Source organism: Helicoverpa zea, chromosome 17 (genome assembly GCF_022581195.2).
Source record: "Helicoverpa zea isolate HzStark_Cry1AcR chromosome 17, ilHelZeax1.1, whole genome shotgun sequence".
NCBI lineage: Eukaryota > Metazoa > Arthropoda > Insecta > Lepidoptera > Noctuidae > Helicoverpa > Helicoverpa zea.
In genome coordinates this window covers 384847-407654 of record NC_061468.1, presented here as the reverse complement: position 1 = coordinate 407654, position 22808 = coordinate 384847, and the positions used below count along the sequence as shown (strand labels likewise).

The window sequence follows — 22808 nt, the reverse complement described above, 5'->3', positions numbered from 1 at the left end:
TTAGGTGAATATTCTGGTTAACTTCATGCGTGTCTTTGTGAATGTATTGCCAGTTAGTTGGGCAATAATGTAACGTATTTGTATGTAGCATTCAGCATATTTATTCTAGACTAGCCTTTTCCCGCAGTGTCATCCGCGTCCCGTGGTAACTACTGCCCGTACCGGGATAAAATATAGCCTATGTTACTCGTGGATAATGTAGCTTTCGAATGGTGAAAGAATTTTAAAAAACGGTCCAGTAGTTTTTGAGCCTATTCATTACAACCAAACAAACAAACAAACAAAGTTTTCCTCTTTATAATATTAGTATAGATTATGATGAAATTACTCCTTCCCTTGTCTTAGTTTAAGGAGCTTAACCATAAAAGACTACGCGAGTAGATAGAATCTAAGGTATCGTTGTGATTCTATCAGCATATCCATACGAAAGCAATTAAAAACACCGAAACAAACAATGTTACACATCTCACAATTAATTTACCCCGACACAATAACACAAACAAAACCACCCACAACTTAATAAAAGTATTTCATATTTCCATCTCGTCCCGTGGACACCCAAGACATCCCGAGGGTACGGTATGAAGGTATAAACTTGGACGTGCTCCGGGTGCCAAGAAGCCAGCCAATCAACACGGAGGAACGTAATTGATTCAACTGCGTCTTGGGCTTACACCAGCTCTTAATTAGATATTTGCTATTCAATATCTTAGGACACGTACGGGGCTTAATTTGTAGGGAAGCTATGATGAAGTTTGTGGGTCTGTTTATGAGGTTCTTGGAAAGTTAGAGTAAACAGTATGGGTAATATTTGGCTATTAAGTATCGTTTCAAAATTGGGATTGATTGGCCTGGATCGAGGAATGAAAGTTATAAGAATGTTAAGAAGGTACCTTGTATCAATTTTTTTTTTGCTTTGAATAATATTTTCAACAGCGCTATCTTTATCGTCCAGACCAGATGATCGATTCTACTGTCTATTAGGAACCGCAGCTATAAATACCTACGAGAATTTTAATGTTCTCTGACTAGGCTTGACAATGATGGATGTATGTCTTTTCTAGCAGTCAGCATGGCAGCTCCCCCTTAACCCAGCACTACATCTAGGTACATACCCTATCGCAGGGAGACGGCGCGTGAAGCTGCCGTGCCTGCCCCCTCCCCAGCGCCTCCCGCTTCCTCTGCGCGCTGAACAGCCTCAATTCCTTCCGCTCCTCGTCCGACAGCGCGTGGCAGTAGCGCACCTGGAATCAGAGTAGGAGCACGTCAGCATTTAGGGGTTGAGAAATCTACAGCCAAAAATTCAGTGTTTATGATGGGGAGCTTGGTTTTGGTATTGGAAATGAACTGAATTTGACCTTTTCGGCCTAATTGGGGATATTCATTTTTCATGTCCATGTAAACAATTTTGAAAACATTCCGTTTTTCTTCGTGCTCGATAGGAATAAAAAATATTCATGCACGTTATATTTAAAAAAAAATTATTCTTTCATAAATGATTGTTGAATAAATAATTTTGACCAATATACGAACTTAAAAAAAAATAGATTTCTAGAATAGGTGGTTTGAAATGGTAGTCTTATTTTTAAACAGCTTTTGAAGCCTTACAAAACTTATTTTCCAAGAAGTGTGCTTTCAAAAAGTCGTGCGTTCCAGAAATGAGTGCTCCCAAGACCCGCCCCCATGCTCCATGCACTATCCATGTTTACAGTTACCTGGTACTGGTGCTGAGTGGTAGTTACCTCGTTGTCCTGGGGCGGCAGCTGCTGCAGGAGTTGCTTCAGCCGGTACCTCTCCCCCACGCTGTTCACGTACGGCACCTTGTCTTCTGGAAGCGCTGAGAAGTACAGGTGCACCTGGAAGTTATGGGAAGATTGGTTAGAAGAGAAATATTAGTTGAGTACCTTAGAACAGTTAAATGAATTGTCTACAAGGTGATCAGCATCAAATTCATATTTCGGACTTAAAAATATAACTACGTCATCCTGGCGAAGTTGGGTAGAAAGAGATATATTTTCCATTAAGCGTAAGTAAGCGTGGTATTGTATTTACAAAATAATACTTATTATAAACTATGTGAAAGTAGTTTTTTTCCGTCGGTTACGCTTTCATAGTTAAACTGCTGAACCATAAAACTTGAAAAAATCTCCTAGTAAAGTGTACTTTAATAAAATCTAAATTAGTTACAAGGGAAAAATAATATTCTTATTAATATTTCTTGCACTAATACAAAGCATTAAGGTATTAGAGAGAAGAAATATCGGCTGACCAGTGTCAGACCCTGATAGTGGGGTTATAAGATTAGTGTATGAAATATTACGGGAGACAGGGGGTAATTGATTTAGGATATGGGAGGAAAATGTCTCTAATATAGGGTCTTATAATTACGTCTTTAGTATTCTGGTCAGCAAAGAGAAATAATTAGTTTTCTTTTTGATATTACTTTTTCAATTTCTAATTTATCAGTTTATACCACATATACCAACTAAATATGTACTTTGGCTCTTTTGTGTCTATCGAAAAAGAAAACCTGGCTTTGCATAACACTTGCCGTACCCACAGTAGTATTTCTATTTTTAACCCATTTCCTAAAAAGGATGAGGTTCTCAATATTGATGATTGTATTTTTTCTAAGTTATACTTAAAACGATTGCCTTGTTGCAAAAGTACTGTCACTTTAGAAAGATCGATACGACTGGCCACTCTGGGGGATTTACAAAACGGAATAACCAATGAAGCGAATACGGTAAGAAGTCACATTGAGATCATCATCCTCCGAGCCTTTTTCCCAATCATGTTGGGGTCGGCTTCCAGTCTAACCGGATTCAGCTGAGTACCAGTGCTTTACAAGAAGCGACTGCCTATCTGACCTCAACCCAGTTACCCGGGCAACCCGATACCCCTTGGTTAGACTGGTGTCAGACTTACTGGCTTCTGACTACCCGTAACGACTGCCAAGGATGTTCAATGACAGCCGGGACCTACAGTTTAACGTGCCATCCGAAACACAGCCAATGGTGTCTAAGATATACTTAGAAAGTACATACAGACTTAGAAAAGTTGCATTGGTACTTGCCTGACCTGGGATCGAACCCGCGCCCTCATACTTGAGAGATTGGTCCTTTACCCACTAGGCCACCACGACTTGAAGAAGTCACATTGAGATGCCTGACGAATTTTGTTAAGAAAAGGGAACGTTCAATAAAAATACGAGAACAAGTGGGAACCTTACTTAGGTACTTTCGAGCAGTATTTTTTTGTTTTAAAATTAAGAGTAGTTTTATAATTTAACTAGAAGCAAGAAATAACATTCTAATAAAAGTTATCCTTGTTAAGGCTTTGGTAGTTATTGACGTTACCTCATAGGGTGGTAATGAAATAAGTGATAGATGGAAACACGACGCGAGTGGAATATTTAACGTTTTGTGAGCAATATCAGGAGACGTAAGCAATGTTTTGAGAAAAGATTATAACCATTTCTATTCAAGAGAAAGTATCCCCAAAAAGGATTCGAATTTCCTTGTCCCTAGATCACTTAATGACGAGAGCCATAAACTGAAATAAAGTCATTCCCAAACTTAAGATTCCTGCTTCCTTCGTCTGTAAAACCGAGGTTTATTACCGAAGGGGCACCAGCCCGGGAGAGACATTTTAATTTTTTGCTCCGTTGCCTTCGACTGGAAGCTTTATTTTTACTATAATTATAAATACCGAAGATATCTTGGCATTCAAAGTGCGGTGTCATTACTGTCGGCCGCGGGCGGTCCCCTCCGGGGTATGAGCTTGTGTTTTTAAGTTATTCTTAGGATTTCTGGTACTGCTGTTATTGGTGGTTTGCGCATAATTTGGCAAAATATTCTGCAATAAAAAAAAAAAAAAAACTAAACCTCATACTATTACTTAACTTTTTGTTAGAGGGATAGTCGTAAAAAATCTGATATAGGTGGGATGTATCTAGGTATCTGTAAAATATATAGGTTTGTAAATCTTGTTCCCTACGCGAAAGACACCATGACATTTTTGAAGTCATCAGCAGATAAATTGCGGTATCAATGTCGTTCCTTCATAACTCAACCTTTCGGCAGGTTCTTAAAATAAACCATCCGAGATTACCTGACGACATATTAAGTGTAGATGCCCAGCCATGATACCCTAATGACACGACGACTGAAGTAATGACAACTGCGATTATCATCAGCTTACATTACATACTAAGTTCACGGTGACATGGAAATGTCTCATTCGTTTATGTGAATTAAATGTATAACCATGACTGACATTAAAGATTGTACGGTCCATTTCCTCTGAGCAAGTAGTCATTATGAATAAATTAACATGATACGAGATTTATTCGCGTTTTTTTTTATTAAGAATATTCGGATCTGCGTGTTTATGGTAACGAAAGACGAAAAAGCGAAAAAAAAAAAGAATTCAAGCTTTTAGACAGCACTTCCATTTTCGAAATTTAAAAATAGAACCATTGAAACTGGCCATTTCCCTAAAAACAGTTTCATTGACAAAGCCGCAGGGAGGTTCAAAAAAGAGCAACCTGTGGCTAAACAATAGCTCGGAAGGACAAAGGGGCCATTGTGGCGGTGGTTAGAGTTGCTGGCCACTTTGTCCGTCTGTCTGTTGTGCGTCTGCTGTATGCTAATGCGGAATATTACGCTCTGTTTGTGGGGGGCTGAGAAGCGTGTAGGCTTTGGTTTTAGATACAATATTGTGGTGTACTCCTGTGACGAATACAACAATCTTTTGTCGTTTTGAGACTGAATGGTAATTTTATACATACGATGGATTTCCTCTAGGTTTGCTCAAGTCGATGTTAAATCGAATACTGAAGGCTCTCTTAACGGTTATCCACTAGTTTCTTTACATATTAAAACCAAATGTAATAAAGGACATCAAATTACCTGCTCAGGCCTCAGGCCAGGCGGCACCCACGTGTACTCTTCTAATGCGCATCCCGAATCATCATCACTCTGCGAGTGCCGGTGAGGGTCTCCGGGCTTCATCAGCCTCTCGGCATGTTCCAGCAGCCCTCGGAACTTGCCCTGCGGCACCGGGTGAGGAGACAGAGACATGGCTGACTGCGGAGACTGCGGCGACTGGTAACTCTGGCCAGGTTGGCTCAGTTGCGACACGCTGTGGCTGTGCAGCAACCCAAACTCTGGGTAACTTTGATTCTGGACTGGTTGGCTCCTTCTGAAGTTTGGGTAGGAGTAAGGATGGGGAGAATTTGATTGGCTGGGAGCTGATGAGCCGCTGTGTGACGGCTGAGGGGATGGGAGTGAGGGTAAGAGGCGCGGGGAGGTGGGGGGTGAGGCCGGCGCTGGTGGGGGCGGTGAGGATGCTTGCTCTTGCAGTGGTGGTGGTGATGACCCCGTGGGGGACACCACGCAGTTGCGGCAGACGGGCCTGGAAACAGAAATACGTAAATTAATATTTATGTGAATGACAAGGGGACAACTTGTTTGTGAAATGGGTTTTGACAAGTTGAAAGTGTCAACTTTTTCTATTTGGGTTATTACAAGTCAGACCCAAAAGGCAAGTCAAATTATTATAATGTAGCTGTATCTTTGATGTCATACATACAACAAACTCATTTGTTAGAAAAGCTTATGTGTGAAACAGATGACTGTCACATCACAGGTTCGATTCCATTAATACAACAAATAATATCGTGACCATACAGTATATCTAGGTAGGTAGGCAGTATGGTCCTTGATTGATCTGTATCATTGTAATAATAATCATTAGTCTTGCAGATAAATATCTTGTAGCTGGACGTTAATTAATTGTTCTACATTGCTAGAGTTGCTAATCTCTGTATCGAGGTGCTGTTATGTTCTAAATGTAGATCTGATAACAGTAAGTATTTACCTAGTATTCTAGTGTTTCGATTTGAATGTAAATATTCTGTAACATTGCTAGTCCTATATAAGATTAATATTAAAGACCTGTTGGTGATCTCAAAATTATTATCTGCTAATACAAGATCTTATTTTAGATCACGCTGAAATATATACCTTGTTAAGTCTATACCTTGTTTTCCTTTGGGCCTAGTGTTTTTTTTTAAGTTTATAAGTTAAAATTCAAAAAGTCGTGGTGGCCTAGTGGGTAAAGAACCAACCTTTCGAGTATGAGGGTGTGGGTTCGATTCCAGGGTCAGGCAAGTACCAATGCAACTTTTCTAAGTTTGTATGTACTTTCTAAGTATACTTAGACACCAATGGCTGATAAAAAGGTGAAGGAAAACATCTTGAGGAAACCTGGACTATAAAGTCTGAAATCACCAACCCGCATTGAGCAAGCGTGGTGATTAATGCTCAATCCTTCTCCATGTGAGAGGAGGCCGCAGCCCAGCAGTGGGACGATAAAAAGGCTGTAACAGTAAGTTAAAATTCGTGCGTGAAAACTCCATTAAAATAATAGTCTCACACTAGTGAATGTAAATTAAATGAACTTTCAAAAAGCGCAATAAAGGCCTATATAAATAATGTCTATAAACAATGAAGACATTAGATGAAATCTGTAATCGTTTTCCAAGTCACGTTAGTTTGAATACCTTCGTGTGGTTTGTTCCGTTGTACGCAATGCAACTAGTTTCATACCGCGGTTTTATGCGCCACATTGTGTTCATGAAAAATTATTTGATTGAAAGTTACAACCGATGATCATCAGGGTTACCTGATAATACATATTTCATCATACATATCTTACCCCAAATATTAAAATCCTAACCTCCCCACTCAGAGACATTTAATGGTTACTTAAGCTTAAGCCATTCCTTAGTGAAGGATTTGTATGACATTCCGTCACTAAGGAGTGACTTAAGTAAATGTCTCTGAGTGGGGAGGTAAGTCACTTAATTTTCATATGAATAAAACATATTTTCAAGCTATCTTTAACTACTAACACCAAAGCTGCAGTATTTGGTATACATATTGTAGTTTCACGATAAAACGCAATTCACAGGAGAAATTATGGCACCTTGCCGGCGATTCCCAGCCTATTAAAATCTACATAATAATTAAATATTCATGCCCAGCCACGTAGACAATTCCTAGCTTTTCGTTTTCAAATAGTGCAGTTTTAAAATAAAAATGTAAGTTAATTGTGGGACGACACTGGTTGGTCGCCATTTTGTTTTTTGGCCTGGTCTGACAGCCCTGTAGGTTGGTAGTATATTGGTAGGTATGTAAAGTTAGGTTTAGATGATAATTTGCAGTTAGATATGCGCGGGCACAGGCGGTTGTAAACAAACTTTATGGGGTGGACACTCGCTCGTCACACAGGGTTCGACTGGAGGGACCTGCTTGGATAGACCTTTCTCTATGTCGTCTTGACTGGCTTATAATTCTATAGGAATTGGTTGATGAAGGGAAAATTTCTCATTCATTGAGTAAAACGGTGGTCTCAGACTATAATATGCCTCGTTGATAGTGGGAAAGGAGGATTTCTTAAATTGAATATTCCCTCGAAAGATCATAAACTTCATCACATGTAAAACTGCGTTAAATCCATGTTAAACCATCATAGTCGCTGTCATTTGTCATGTCAAGACCCGCTACTGAGCGAAAATGCCACTGTCATCCGTCAAACCCTTTGAGGCAACCCCGCGACTGCCGCGTCGGTCTTCCCGACCGCTATCGACCACGGATCTCACGACCCGCCGATACAATCGAGAATCTACTACTATCGATACATCACTCGCCTGCCAGTAATTGCTCAGTAGATGCCATGATATTCATAAAAAGCGCTAACCGAGATCTATGCGATTGATTGCCTCATATAATTTTATAGACGAACTATAGAAACTGAGGTTTTTCTACAAGTTTGTGTAAGTGTTGTGAATATAAATGTTTTGCTTTGTTAAGAGGTGAGGTGCAGGTCATAAATAGATAGGTAGCTGCCGGTAGCTGTGTCCATTGATACCTTTTTGCTTCTGGTTTTGTAGCAGCAGTGTCATTTGTCCTGTTGTATTACGCGAATAGCATTTTTATTGTAATTCAAATTTATGTGCAAATGTTATAACAACTTCCAAAGATAGTAAACATGGATGTTAAATGAGGTTGTCACCGAAGATAAATGCACTTTATTCAATGAAATGAATATACACTCGCATCCAGGAAACGCAAACAATCCCATGCTAATTCTATTTTCACATTCGCACCCATCAACATAAGGTCAAACGTCACGAACCCATTAAAGGGGCTATTTTGCATGAGTGTTGCATGCGATTATCACCTTTATGTGAAGTGTAGAAATGTTCATAATGAGTTAAACATGTTGGTGTAGGATTTATGCGCTGTCGTGTTTGAAATAAAACAAATTGGGCGGACGTACAAAGCGCTGGGTATTTACGACCCGCGCGCCGCCGGACGGTTGGGACTTTCGACACGTATTTATTAGACGGGTTCTTATGTTCCGTTTTGCTTCATATTATATTTAAATGAGAGGGATAGCGGCTAATGATTAACGTTGTCGAGCGGGTGCGGGATCATTATTTCATCATTTTTTTTAGCTGTCTTGTTATTTGTTCGTTTTTGAAGTGCATGTTATACCTGACTTCTATACTATTTAGAAGCCAAACACCCTGTTTTTTTTTTAATTTTTGTCCAATAAAGAAATGCCCATAGATAGCAATAACAATTCATACATATAGCCAATTAAATCGCTTATAGAAGTATTAGGAATACAAAGGCCTACTTCATCGCCGTTGTAATGTTAAGACAAAGTCGCCATTAATTGAGACCCAAATAATAGCATACCGCTAAAATAACTGTTGATTGGGACAATAGTCTCTGTTAACATTAGTAAGCTTGTCATTACATCAATATACTTATGTTTACAAGCTTTACATTAAGACTATAGTCAGCACATTCACGGTTATCGGAGTTAACAACGTAAACTCGCGTTAGGTTCGTGTTAACACATAATTTCACGGGTATTGTCCATAGTTATCTGTTAGGACATCTGTGTTACGTGGACACTCTGTGTTACTACAAGATATTATCTGTTAGGACATCTGTGTTACGTGGACACTCTGTGTTACTACAAGATATTATCTGTTAGGACATCTGTGTTACGTGGACACTCTGTGTTACTACAAGATATTATGTGTTAGGACATCTGTGTTACGTGGACACTCTGTGTTACTACAAGATATTATCTGTTAGGACATCTGTGTTACGTGGACACTCTGTGTTACTACAAGATATTATGTGTTGAATTATGTATGTATGAATGAGTGGTTTAGGTGTGAGCAGATTTTAAGTGAAACTGGTGGAAAAACTTGTATGAAGCAAATCCTGGTAGATCCAGGTAAGTGATAGTTTTTTGTTTTAGTCAAAGGTATTTTTATATGAATTGATGCAAAATTTGTCATAAACTATACTTATTATAGAACTAATTTGGTACTTGTTGCGCAGATAATTATCAGGTTATGGTGAAAGTGCTATTTAGGTATTCTAGAAAATAATTACGACTATTACGAGTGATTTACATATTCCTTGTTTTCAGTTTATGAGTGCTTGTTTTCTGTTTATGCGTAAAATTCATGCATTTTATTCCTAATTGCGATTATTAACAAAAATCCTCTTTCTGTGCATAGTCAAGTGACATATAATGGATAATTTCTTGCTTTATTCCTAGGTCACAGATCCGGCTAAATACCATTACAGCGTATAAAATATGAAACCGACAAAATTCGACCTTATTCTTTTGAAAAACTATCAAGTGACAGACAACAGTAAAGTCTCCCAAGTTTAGCAGTTAGGTAGGGACAGACAGATATTCCCACGTCGCGAGTGACGTGCATACAAACATACACACAATTTTATGTAAATGTATGTATGTTATAACGTTCAGTACAGGACGAAACGTGTCGGATTTCATACAAATGATTGCTTTATTTTTAGATTGTTGTGTGTCGACACTTAACGACATTACTTTTACATAAGTTTTTTGTGTTAAGAATAATAGGCGTATACTGTGGGATCTGGGTGGCTAATATTTCTCAAAGCAATTGGAACATCCCTTATATGTACAGAGAAAATATCGTGATTACTGTATGCCAAAGTTTAAAAAATTTCGTTGGTTCTGCGTTCAGCAGTGGATTGAAATTGGCTTATGAAAATGACCACGACAGTTCAAAATCATCATTATCCTCCGAGCCTTTTTCCCAACTACGTTGGGGTCGGCTTCCAGTGTAACCGGATTCAGCAGAGCACAGAGTACCAGTGCTTTACAAGAAGCGACTGCCTATCTGACCTCCTCACGACAGTTCAAAACTTTTTTGAACTGACGTGCTTTTGACCATGACAGTTCAAAAGCACGAGAGTAATCATGTTAAGTAGAACCACCAAGTAATATTAAAACTACAAGAGCTTTTGTAAAACATACACTTAGGTGTTCCTAGAATTCAGATATATCCTATTATCCTATCGGTTCTCGTTAGAATAGACATGGGGAAGTAATCTAGTGCTCGTGTTAGACAGACTAGGTACAACACGGTATCTAGCTAGAGTAGATAGGTAATACCAGATGCTACATTTTCTAGGAATACCAGTGACTCACCTGCCCGGTCAACGTCACTATGAGTAAATGTGATAAACCTTAAGAGTTTGTTTGAACGTGATAATTTCAGGAACTGCTGCACTGATTTGAAAATGTTAGAAAGCCTATTTATCGTGGAAGTCTATAGATAGGTGTGCGTACTAGTTTTCACGGAACAGCATTATGCCATGGATTCCTATTAAAAGTACCATTACAAAGTTTAATTTCATAACGCCCTCTTACCCGTCATAACCGAAATAATAAACAATACTAGCATTAATAATATCCCAGCCCTAATGCGTATCACTTTCCACATAATAGCACATAATTGCAGTGACACAGTTACTGCATATAACGTTAATAACCGTTATTAATAACGTTACTCGCCTTTTGAAAAATAACTTCTTTTAATTCTGTTGTGTAACAGGTTAACGCAAACTAGTTTCAAGTTATCCAAACTAATATCATAAATGCGAAAGTAACTCTGTCTTTCTGTCTGTCTTTTCTTCACGCCTAAATTACTGAACCGATTTGTGTGAAATTTGGTACAGATATAGTTTGGAACTTGAGGAAGGACATAGGATATTATTACAAAAAATAAAATTTATTCCGTTCATGCAGCGCCATCTTTCCCGCGAGATCGGGAACTACGTGGGTAAAAACAAAATTCTGCCGGAAGTCACTATTCCACGCGAACGAAGTCGCGGGCAAAAGCTAGTTTTTAAATGAAATATTGTATAGTTTTGGCTTCCGTAGCAATGTTTTTTAATTTACGGATGTAGTGTGTAATCAAGGTAATAAGTTTTTTGATGTTAGGGCGCCAGTCATTAGTGGTGATCATAAAAGTCGGTCTGTATTCAATTTACTGATAATTATGGTACTGGTCTTTGTTTTTTGACCCTTAGGATGTTTGATAATTAAAAAAACATAGGTAAGTTTGTGCTTGTTTTGGTCTTTTTAACTGGCTTATGTGTTATTGTTTTTAACTAAAACATTCTTGTTTTAGGGAATTTAGACTTATGTTGGGCAAATTATTCTTCGTGTCAGTAGGTACCTACTATAGAATTTGAAAAAGATAGTATAGAACATACGAGTAGCTATGTTCTGCCTATCTTGATAGCTTTAATCTAATCTTCATCATAGTTACATTTTCCAATTAATTTAAATAAGATTTTAATAGTACAATTCAGTATTTCTCATCAGGCCGTCTCAAGAGTTCAATGTTCACGGGTTAATCCGTAACATTTTGATTAACTTCGGGCGTCATCGGCAATCATCGGTAATGTTCGGCTTCCTACTAATTAAGCTTCGAATCCGATGCCCTGTGCATCAGACTGGAACCTTCTGATGCTGTGACCGACCTTCATTGTACAGACGGTTACAAAAGTAAATTAAAATAACACTAAGGTTTAGTAGCACCATTCAACTATAACCATAACCAGACTTGTACTTGCCGTCCTAGTCAATTCGACTGTTTGTCAATTGACAACCTTAAACCTTCTCAAAAATCTGATGAATACTATGCTGACAATCGCTTCAGTCATACTTGAGATCATCGTTCACAAACATACATACAGGTCAAACTGAGAACCTTCTTTTTCGGTTCAAAATGGTCTGGCTATAGTTAGTCACTGTCAAATATCTTGAAAAGCTATTGAGCGACTTCAGTAATAATCTGAAGTAAAGTCTATTTTGTTCTGTGGTATTGACAATGACATAATGGACATTTTGATTGTGGTAATGGTCTTTTGTTTACAACCGTACCAATCTGGGAAGATTGTACAAAAAAAAATGTTTTCTGTCAGTTTTTAATGTTTCGTATTGATGTCGAAATTCGCGGAATGCTGATAATTGCCGTGTAATTATTGTTATGGATTGAAGTTAACACGCGATGTTTTTAAGTGCTTTTCATTTTGGGCAGTTTATAACTCAATAATTTATTATGAATTTATTAAGTAAGTAAATAATTTATTTATTCAAGCTCTACACATACCTAGGCATAGTTTTCAAAGAGATATATTCTGGTTTTTAATACGATTATAATAATCTGTTGGTAATTTTTCTTGTATAAATAACATTCCCATTGGTATTTAATAATTTATAAACCATCATGTTTTCGTCATTAACTTTACAATATTACGAAAGCTACTGCAAATAAGATTTAAGTAATTCCAGTGGTACATTTGTTTAATTGAGCAACAGTCGGGACTCCGATAGCGTCGGATTAAGATTAATAGTCTAGCCTTAGATCGATATTAGAGATTTCTTAATCGTTGGTTTGTAAGTGACGCGTTGGAACTAATATAACACTGTCAACTATTGATGGAGAGTCGGTAGCGATCTGATTGCTTGGTTTATTCAATGTGTAATTTTATTATATTAAAGTTGGTTTTGATTGGAAAATTGATTTAATGAGAAATAAAATGAGGATTTGAGATTTTATGAACAGAAATCTGCTGGTTTCTAGTCGGCTGGCTAGATTAAAAAAAAATAGGTAACTTGGCCATTTTATGGTCTTTTCAAAATCGGGATCTTATACAGAATTGACAGCAGGTAATTTTAGGTAGTGTCAAACACCAGTTCTGAACTCCCAAAAGGCAGAAAAGACCAATTGGAAAACGGTTCATTTGCGGCTTAACGAAAATTATTAGGTACTGTTTTGGCTAGGAAAAATGGGCTATTCATCACCAAACTTACAGCAAATTGACATATTTGTGGCCAATTTCTCATACCTATCATCACATCTATAAAATTTAATAAACATTCCATGTAATTTCTATTACCTACACAACAGTAAGACAGTGAATGATGTTCCATAGCTAACAGTTTCCAAGTTCCGAGAGTGATTGCGCACGCGCACGAGGACCGGTCGCCGCCATTATTGCGCGAATTATATAATTATCAACTGTTATTAAACTGTTATTTCCTCATACGGACCAAGTCTGAAATGTGTGAAGCTTTATTCTGTGTGAATAGTTGTTTGTTTTGTTGTTGACTATTGGCGAAAACAATTAAAAGTCTTTTTAATAGATTTTCAAAAAGGAGGATATTGTCCATTTTTATTTTATCTTGCTCTTTTGGCCAATTGGAGATATTAACACTTAGTTTCTCCCAAAAAGCTTTTCATTTGCGATTGTGGTAAATAAATAGATTACATAATTCAAGGCCTTGGTATAAGAATATTTCTAAGGCCTTGAATGACAAAAGCACTATCTAGTATCTAGCTACAAAAACAGACTTACATAATGTTAAAACGTGACAAAAACTTAGCTCTAGACAGCTTTATCTGCAGTCGTTTTTAGGGCTAATTTAATATTCTAGGTCACAAATGGCGCAACTCTTTGATAAGCAAACTGTTGTTACCAACCTTTTAATTCTATTGTTTTACTTTGGGGAACAAAATAGTAGCTTCATTACAATGTATAGAAAAACGATGGTTTGTCTTAGCTTCACACGAGCGGCGCCGCGGGAGAAAGTTTAATTCTAATAACATGGTGTAACGTATTATTTACGTAACTGTATATTAACTAAGACAATTGCGGTACTTTGTTTAATTATAACAAAACAGTTGATTGTGTTCTACAACATAAGAGTTGTAGTTACTTGTATGGAATTATGTTTAAGAGATATGATTGGATCTTATTTTCACTTTCGTGTTGTTTCACATTTTGTTTTTGTCTCCTCCACGTACCATTTTGTGATCTCATTATTGTACAGACTTAAATTATAACTGGTCAAGAGTTTCTGCATAACATTTTAAATAGGTACCTACGCAGAAAATAAGTTATTTTGGTAAAATATCCAAATCTATCAAATGAAGCTTTTTGATTATGTTTTACATATTAGAAAATTGTTCCAATGTCGAAATAGCTTAAGTAAAATTTTAGTCTTGGCAAAATCTCGACTCGAACCCAAAAGACAGTAAGTCAGTCTGGTGCAGTTATGCAGCTACGTGCTGCTGCAATTAGCTGCAGCACTTCACCGAAGCCGGTGCATTCGTCACGTGGCTTTGTAATTACTTCCTAATTATATCTAACTGTGTTCCTGTTTATTATGTGTGCAGGAAATATTTCATCACGAATTATTCTAGATAGTTGGCCATTAAGTTTTCGAGGGACTAAATATCAAAACTTTTGGAAAAAAAAGATTTTCAGGCAGTATGAATAAATACTCTAAAACTTTATATTGACAGTACGTTCTACCTGATATTAGTCAGATGTTCAGTACATTTTATAATCGCTAAAAAAAGCTTAAAAGAAAATAACATCGTGCAATTTAAGAGCACGCTTATATAAAGCTAAGTAAATCACATAATTTATCTCTTAAGAGAATACTCCCGCACAGCAATCAACACACTTCTTTTTCTACGTAATTAAAACTGAATTACACTAATAAAACATTTAAAATATGACCTGCATTATAACGCACGATTACGAATCAACTATTTATAGTGCCCACGTTGTAAATTGGACGTTTATTGGTAAGAGTTTTGTACTCAAATGAAGGGCGGTAACGAAGCCAATTCTATACGAGCGCATTATATGCATAGCCAGTCTAAGTTGACCTATGGCTGTGAGATACTTGTTCCGTAACAGGGGTCTGGTAATATTGGATTGTTAACAATTCCGATTTATGTTGAGCTGCCATCAGCGTTTATTGATATTGGAATGCGGCTCTGACTTTAATGGCTTTTACAAATGTTAGTAGAATAGGTCTCACGAAGATATTGTGCAGTTGTGGCCAGTTTAAAGTTAGTTAGAAGTTGAGTATAAATCTTAAGTACTTTAAGAAAAGTGTCTGTTATGATATGATTTATGGAAATTACAATAAATAAGTTTAGAGGTACTTTCAAAAGCTTAAACATATTCTTTCGTTCTTGTTCGGCACTATTTTCGCAATGCGTAACTTTATCTTGCTACGCGATGACTACGGCGTAGCACGTGCTACGGCTACGCCTTATGCACTGTGTATGCAATTTATGCATGTTAGTAGATTTATATATATATTTTGTATCTCTATAGATACTTGTGTTTTTCATGTGTTAGATTTTTATTGACTTAATTATCATTTATCATCATTACACAATTTGCTTAACTTTCATATACCTAAAAGGAGACGAGGAAAATCTATAGGACACCAAAAAAATCGACCTCTTAAAAATGTAACTATAAAAGTAAACGTTTCTTAGAACACAGTTACCTCAATTAGTTTTAATAGGTTAACGATGAACTCGTAAACAGACAATCTCTTCACCTCCAACATTTATGTTTCCGATAGCGCCGGCTCGCTTTGATGTGCCGACTGTTTGACTTCTAAAGGGTCTAGGGAACGCACAGGTGTAGTTATAGGTACCTGACTATTTTATTGTAATTGTATACTTAAAAATTATATCTGTTTTTACTTCAAAGCGCTGATTTATTGAAATATTGATTAATAGTTTAGAAAATACTTGAATTAATCAACATATCCAAGACCTACGGTATCAACTCCTTAACTACAGCGCTGTGGTCATCTGGCTGATAGATCTAGCGATCGATAAAGAGCTTCGTTTCGGCGGACCAGTATAGAGGGCGCTGGTTGTATCATTTTTATCAAATCGAAAGACAACCTGGACTTATGTAAAAACATTTTGTAATTTATAATAACATAAATAAATAATACTTATAGAAATGGATTCTAATAGCTCCAGTAATAATATAACTCAACGTAAACCAATTAAAGTGAACTCATTAACTGATTTATCTTCGCTTATGAACGAAAAAAGTATATTTGACACGACTATGATGAGTATACCAGATAGTTTAAATGACGACAGTGACACTATAAATAACTTGATTGAACAGAATAAAAAACTTACTAATGAATTGTTAAGCGCACATCAAGAAATTGAAAATTTAAATAATGAAAACTTTCGACTAAAAAGTGACCTTCAAGAGATGATAAAAAAATCAAACACATATAAGAAGATATGCTCGACGCCTAGCAAAAAATGTATAACGCCAACTCGCAAACAAAAAAATTTGAATCTTAACCGTGAAATTAGTATAGACATCTTCGAAAGGGCTGATAGCAAACACGATAAAGAAACCCAAACAACCAACACAAGTAATGAAATACAGAATTTTTTACCATCAGAGTACCCACAGACTAATACAGACGCAGCAAATATAGAACCCAAACAAAATGCTACATCAGCGCACAGAAAAAACAAACTGTGCATTCTAAGTGCCAATAAACACAACAAACTTTTGTCGATTGCTGAGGAAACAAACAACTATTTATACAACTATTGCCACTACATGATACCTGATGGGAATATAACTCAACTTTTAAAGGGGATCGACACAAAACTTAAGGAATTCACAATGAGTGATTATTGTGTAATTTTCATTGGTGAAGAAGATTTTAAAATAAGTAAAAATTATTCCAACCTTGTTCTAGATATAAGAAAATATCTTAGCGAAATAATGCATACCAATATCATCTTATGCCTGCCTACATATAAGTATAGTATAAACTGCAATATGTACAACTCACGGGTTATGAATTTTAATCACATTCTTTGTCAAGATATAAGCCTGTATAATTATGCATATGTTTTCGACTCAAATGCTTATGTATCTTATTGTTATAACACATTCTATAGAATATCTGGCCAGTTGAATAATTTTGGTTTACAAAAAAATTTTCTTGCTCTATTTTCATTTATTATGGACATACAAAATTATAATAATACTTCTGTAAATAATAATCTTGTTACGTTAACTACTCACGAACCCACAAATTTTTCAAAAACTGAAAAACAGTTTTTTCTGTAAGAGTTATGTACATGTGATGCACCAGAACATTGCTGGACTCCTAAATAAAACCGATGCTTTAAATGTTTGCCTCCACGAATTGACAGATAAAAATATAACTATTGACGTCCTATGTATCACTGAACACTTCATGATGACAGGCTATGAAACCCACTTTACGATCCCTAACTACGATTTAGCTTCATTTTTCTGTCGACAAAAAAGTAAACGAGGCGGAGTTTGCATTCTGGTTAGACGTGGCCATGAGTGGAAAGACTTACCTCAAATAGCAGAACTTTCAGTGACGGGAGTAGTTGAATGTTGTGGTGTGGAGCTAGTACAGCATAATATTATTATTGTATGTATGTACAGAGTCCCAAAGTTTAATAATCTAAATACATTCTACGAAACATTACAAAGAATATTTCACAATTTATGTAAAAAAACATCAAAAAAAATTGTAATGGCAGGAGATTATAACATTGATGTTCTTAAAAATAACAACGTTACATTAGATTTTGAATGTTTATTATTAAGTTTCGATTTAAAATTGACGTTAAAGGTGCCAACCAGAATTCAATCTCAAACATGTATTGACAATTTTGCACATAATTATAAAGTTAAGTGTGAAGGAAAAGTTTTTGAATTTGCCTTGTCTGACCATACAGCACAAGTGTTAAAATGTCCTGTAGATAAATTAAATATTTTAAAATACTGGCGTGTAAAAAGACGAGATTACAATAAAGATAACATGACTAAATTTAAGAATACCATTAAAGAATTAACTTTTTCTGACTTATATGAAATTAATGATCCGAATGCTGCATATGATAATTTTATTGAAACGTTTAAACTTTTCTATGACCTCTGTTTTCCTTTCAAATTAGTAACTGTTAAAGTTATTAAAACATCCAATTGGATTTCAAAAGGCATAAAATTATGCAGTAAAAAAAAACGTGATATGTTATGGCGCTACAGGTCACAACCCAATTTGACAAACAAGACTAGACTTCTAAATTACTCGAAACGACTTAAAAAAATCATAAAACTAACAAGAAAAGCACAAAATAATTATAACATAAAAATGTCCACTAATAAACCAAAAACAACATGGAACATCATCAATAGCACAAAACCAAATCTCCCCAAAGAACCTATCAACAATATTAAAGTAGACGGTACAATTATTAGTCACCCTCAAGATATAGCCAATACTTTTAATGATTACTTTGTAGATAAAATTCAACCCATTCCAGGGTCTGGATCTAATCCTACAGAGCTTATCTCTAGCCGTAGAGACTCAATATTTGTTGCACCCTGCACAGAAACAGATATAAATAAAATTATAAAATCCTTAAAAAATACAAACAGCGTAGGCTACGACGGAATTGCTACAAGGGTCATAAAATATGTGTCAGAATATATCAGTGCGCCTCTTAGTTTTATTATAAATTCATGTATTTGTGCAGGTATTTTTCCTGATGCTTTAAAAACTTCAATAATAAAACCATTGTATAAAAAAAACTGTAAGGAAGAAATTAATAACTACAGACCAATATCGCTTATCCCCGTGTTCTCAAAAATTTTCGAGAAATATATATATCAAGAGCTATATGCATATATTGAGAAGAAATGTATATTGAACGACGAACAGAAGGGTTTCAGGGAAAAAAGGTCAATTAATCAGGCTATATATGAGTTTCTGCATAGGGTAACAAATAATGTGGATGCACGAGTCCCAGTCTGCTCTATCTTCTGCGACATGACACAGGCATTTGACTGTGTTGATCATAAAGTTTTAATACGGAAACTGGAGGCCTACGGTATTAGAGGCAACATCTCTGATCTAATTAAATCATATCTCAGCAATAGAAAACAGTACACAGAAGTTACAAAAATAAATTTTGACAAAAAATCAGAAGAAAAGTACCTCTCAAAGGAACGGACGCCTCTCTTTGGTGTCCCCCAAGGCAGCGTTCTCGGGCCCTTACTATTCATTTTGTACATAAATGACCTACCTAGAACAGTTGACCACCCAATTACTCTCTTTGCCGACGATAGTACTGTTACTATATCATGCAATAATAAAGACATTTATAATTATGACATTAATAAAACTTTGACATCAATAATATCATGGCTAGATCGCAACAACCTAAACATTAATTTAAACAAGACTAATATTATTCATTTTCAACAACGGACCAAAGTTACACCTGACATTAATGTTGTATACGATAATACAGTAATTTGTGAGTCTGCATCAACAAAGTTCTTAGGAATCATAATAGACTCAAAGCTAAACTGGCAGACACATATTGAGAAACTCTGTAAAAGATTAAGTTCTTCCGCATACGCATTATACAGACTATCCCCAGTGCTCAACTCAGATGCATTAATAACTGCCTATCATGGGATAGTGGCATCGCTACTACGCTACGGAATTATGTTTTGGGGAAACTCATCACACAAGGACGTAGCATTTAAAGCACAAAAGCGATGCATTCGAGCAATGTTTAATTTAAAAACAACAGATAGCTGTATGCCTTTCTTTAAAAGATTTAAAATACTTACGTTACCATGTCTATATATTCTTGAAACCGCCATTTTTGTTAAATTAAATCCTGAGCTGTTTCCACGATTATCTGATACCGTAGTGCGTAACAGACGAGATAAAGACAGACTTCGCCTTCACACATCAAAAACTAGTTTAATGAGAAAAAGCATTTTCTGTATGGCACCAATTATTTACAATAAAATACCTCAGGCATATAAAGATTTAAATATTAAACTGTTTAAAATAAAATTGCGAGATTTATTAGCGGATAAGTGTTACTACGACATTAATAATTTTCTAACTGACAATTTGTAACTAACCACTCATCTATATTTTTATTGACTGTATTCTTTAGCTGACATATTATGACTACTCACACATTTCTAGTAAAATTGACTGCTTGTACCTGACATTACCATTGTATAATTACTAAATTTATATGCCTAAAAGGCCAAACATGACTGTTACCTACCCTAATATTATAAGATCTTGCATGCTAATGTATGTTTACTCATGTTTATAAATAAAGGAATCTTATCTTATCTTATCTTATCTTATTAATATAACGCTTCTCCCTGAGAAGGAGGAGTCTCCGATGGACGGTTTGGTAAAATCATCTCAACATCTGAATGGTAAATTATTGGCTTTGATACATCCCGTGTACCTTATATAGCCTAATCGTTTTGATATTCTACTTAAATAGTTCATTAGTATCTGTTGTACCTTACAGGTAAGTACTTATATTATACTTATGGGTAATATCCGAAAACAACATAAATCATAAATACACAACAGTGGTTTTTTTATTTAGAGTTTATAGAGATGTATATGGAGAAAAGCTAGTCTAGTACATAACAGTAACACATGATCAGTAGAAAGTGAGTCTGTCATGCAGCCTCACGCGACTATTGACAGCGCTGGGAAACATTAACTAAGGTAATAACGCCTAATCACTTATTTATTACCAACAAACCAACAAACCTACTTCACAAAGCAATATCACTATTATTTCCTAAGCAATAGAGATCACATCAACTGCACCACACATGTGGGAAATACCAAAACAAAATCAGAGCAAATTATGCGAACTTCAATCCTATGACGTAACGAATAAGGTAGGTGTCAAGTGCAAAGTTATCGTGGTATAGTACAGTCGCAGAAAACATCGGTACAGTTAAAAGGAAATGGGAGATTAGTAATCATTAAGGTTTGTTTAGTTACCGCAGCGCCATCTATGGCGTTAATAACAACGTTTAACGCAACTACTAGGAATGAGTGAATGGAAAATATTTACCTTTCTGTTAACTGTCATACGCGTCTAAGAACTACCATTGTTTTCTGCAGGTATCTACTATTGCAACGATAATAATTTGTTTTCCAAACTCCAAGAATTTTGCAATGTTTTATACTGAAAACACTGTAAAATTGAGATCCAGTATTGAGCTACACAAAACAATGAAGCTTTGCCAACATTCTTCGACCCCGCTTGTTGTCAAACTTCTAGTACATACCTATGTATCTTCATTCATAATTTAGTTAGATAATTATTTCTATTATCTAAACATTTACATAAAAAGAATAACACCCATTTAATTTTATATACCTACAAGAATCCTCTTTGTTGACCACTGTTTTTGCTATAAAGCACGACACAACAGGTGTGACCGCGAAAATGAAGTTTTTGATGGATGGCGCCATAAATTATGTGACGTCATTCCAAGATGGCGGCCAGATAGTGTCGACTGCCTGAGGGCTGCGAAAGTATTTTTATGATCTACGGAAGCTACATACTACATATTTGAAGGCATTTCGGTTTCAAACAAAATCAGTAACCTAGGGCGTCGACTTTGGGCTGCGGAATTGTTCGAAAGTTACCCTAGTACACAAAGGGTTTAAGAAACAACATGATGGGTTTCAGTCAGTAAGAGTCTGACACTCCCACACTCTAAACAAACTGTAAGCGTTTATCTGTAAATTCTATCTTAATCACTTACCTAGCAAGACTCTTTATTTTCCGATGGTATGAAATGCTCTCGGTCCTGCGCCTGACCACTTCAAATGTATCGAGTTGTCCATTAGAAAATGTCTAGTGTGTGAAACTGAGGTAGTCATCATCTCTCGAGTCTTTTTCCCAACTGAAGTAGTAAAGTGTGTAATTTTGTACCATATTAGGTCCTACGTAGATACTTGGTTAATCTCTGTTGAATTCTGCGGCATTCAGCCTGAAGCTTAACATATTATAGGACATTATTTGAGCTCCGTAATATAAGCTAATTTTCCAAAACAATGGGAAGCATTTAGCTCTTTAGTTTAGAAACAATAGTGACACACAAGCCGTCACGGGGCGCGCGTCTCTGTAAGCTGAGACGGGAACTTTCACGCTTCACGCTTGTCCGTCTGTCTGTCTGTTTGTCTGTCCGTCTGTCTGTCTCGTGTTACGTGGTGCGTTTAGATGTGCTTACGTTATGACTGTTTTGTTTTGTTAAACGGTGTTTTGTTTCTCGTTTATTTGAGGATCCATTTCGCCTTTCAGTAGGTTTGTTTTTCTTTGGACTGGTTATTTCCAAAATCTTCTATTTTGAAAATAAACTAAAGAGTCCAGTGAAAATAAAAGTTGTCCCATAAGCAATGTTACCATTAAGTATAACTATGCATTATGCATAACAGATTACAGCTCTTTGTCAAGAGTATTTTCCCAAGCCCTAGTTCATCCTTATATTGAATCATGACAACAATGGCTGTAACCCTTGCTATGACGTCACTGGGGCATACAGCCCGACACGCTAGTTTTCACACTAGTCGCCTTCATGTCGCCGTATCAAGTTGCAGTTTACACAACGACAGATTAATGGCGGTATACCCAATCCAAGCAGAACTTTAGAGACAACGACAGA

General features: G+C 36.2%; 1 protein-coding gene across 6 annotated transcripts in view; it reads right to left on the bottom strand.

Moving 5' to 3' along the window:
* The window catches only part of LOC124637988 (protein prickle-like), a 124561-nt gene that overhangs the window by 58489 nt on the left and 43264 nt on the right, over positions 1 to 22808 (bottom strand). For 5 of the 6 annotated variants that reach the window (XM_047174749.1, XM_047174752.1, XM_047174753.1 and 2 more), the window contains exons 3-5: positions 4914 to 5418; positions 1716 to 1856; positions 1116 to 1244 (exon numbers count right to left, since the gene is read on the bottom strand). In XM_047174749.1, coding sequence (XP_047030705.1) covers positions 1116 to 1244; positions 1716 to 1856; positions 4914 to 5418 — 775 coding nt within the window. The remainder of the gene's footprint in view (positions 1 to 1115; positions 1245 to 1715; positions 1857 to 4913; positions 5419 to 22808) is intronic. The other variant, XM_047174750.1, reaches the window with a different exon arrangement.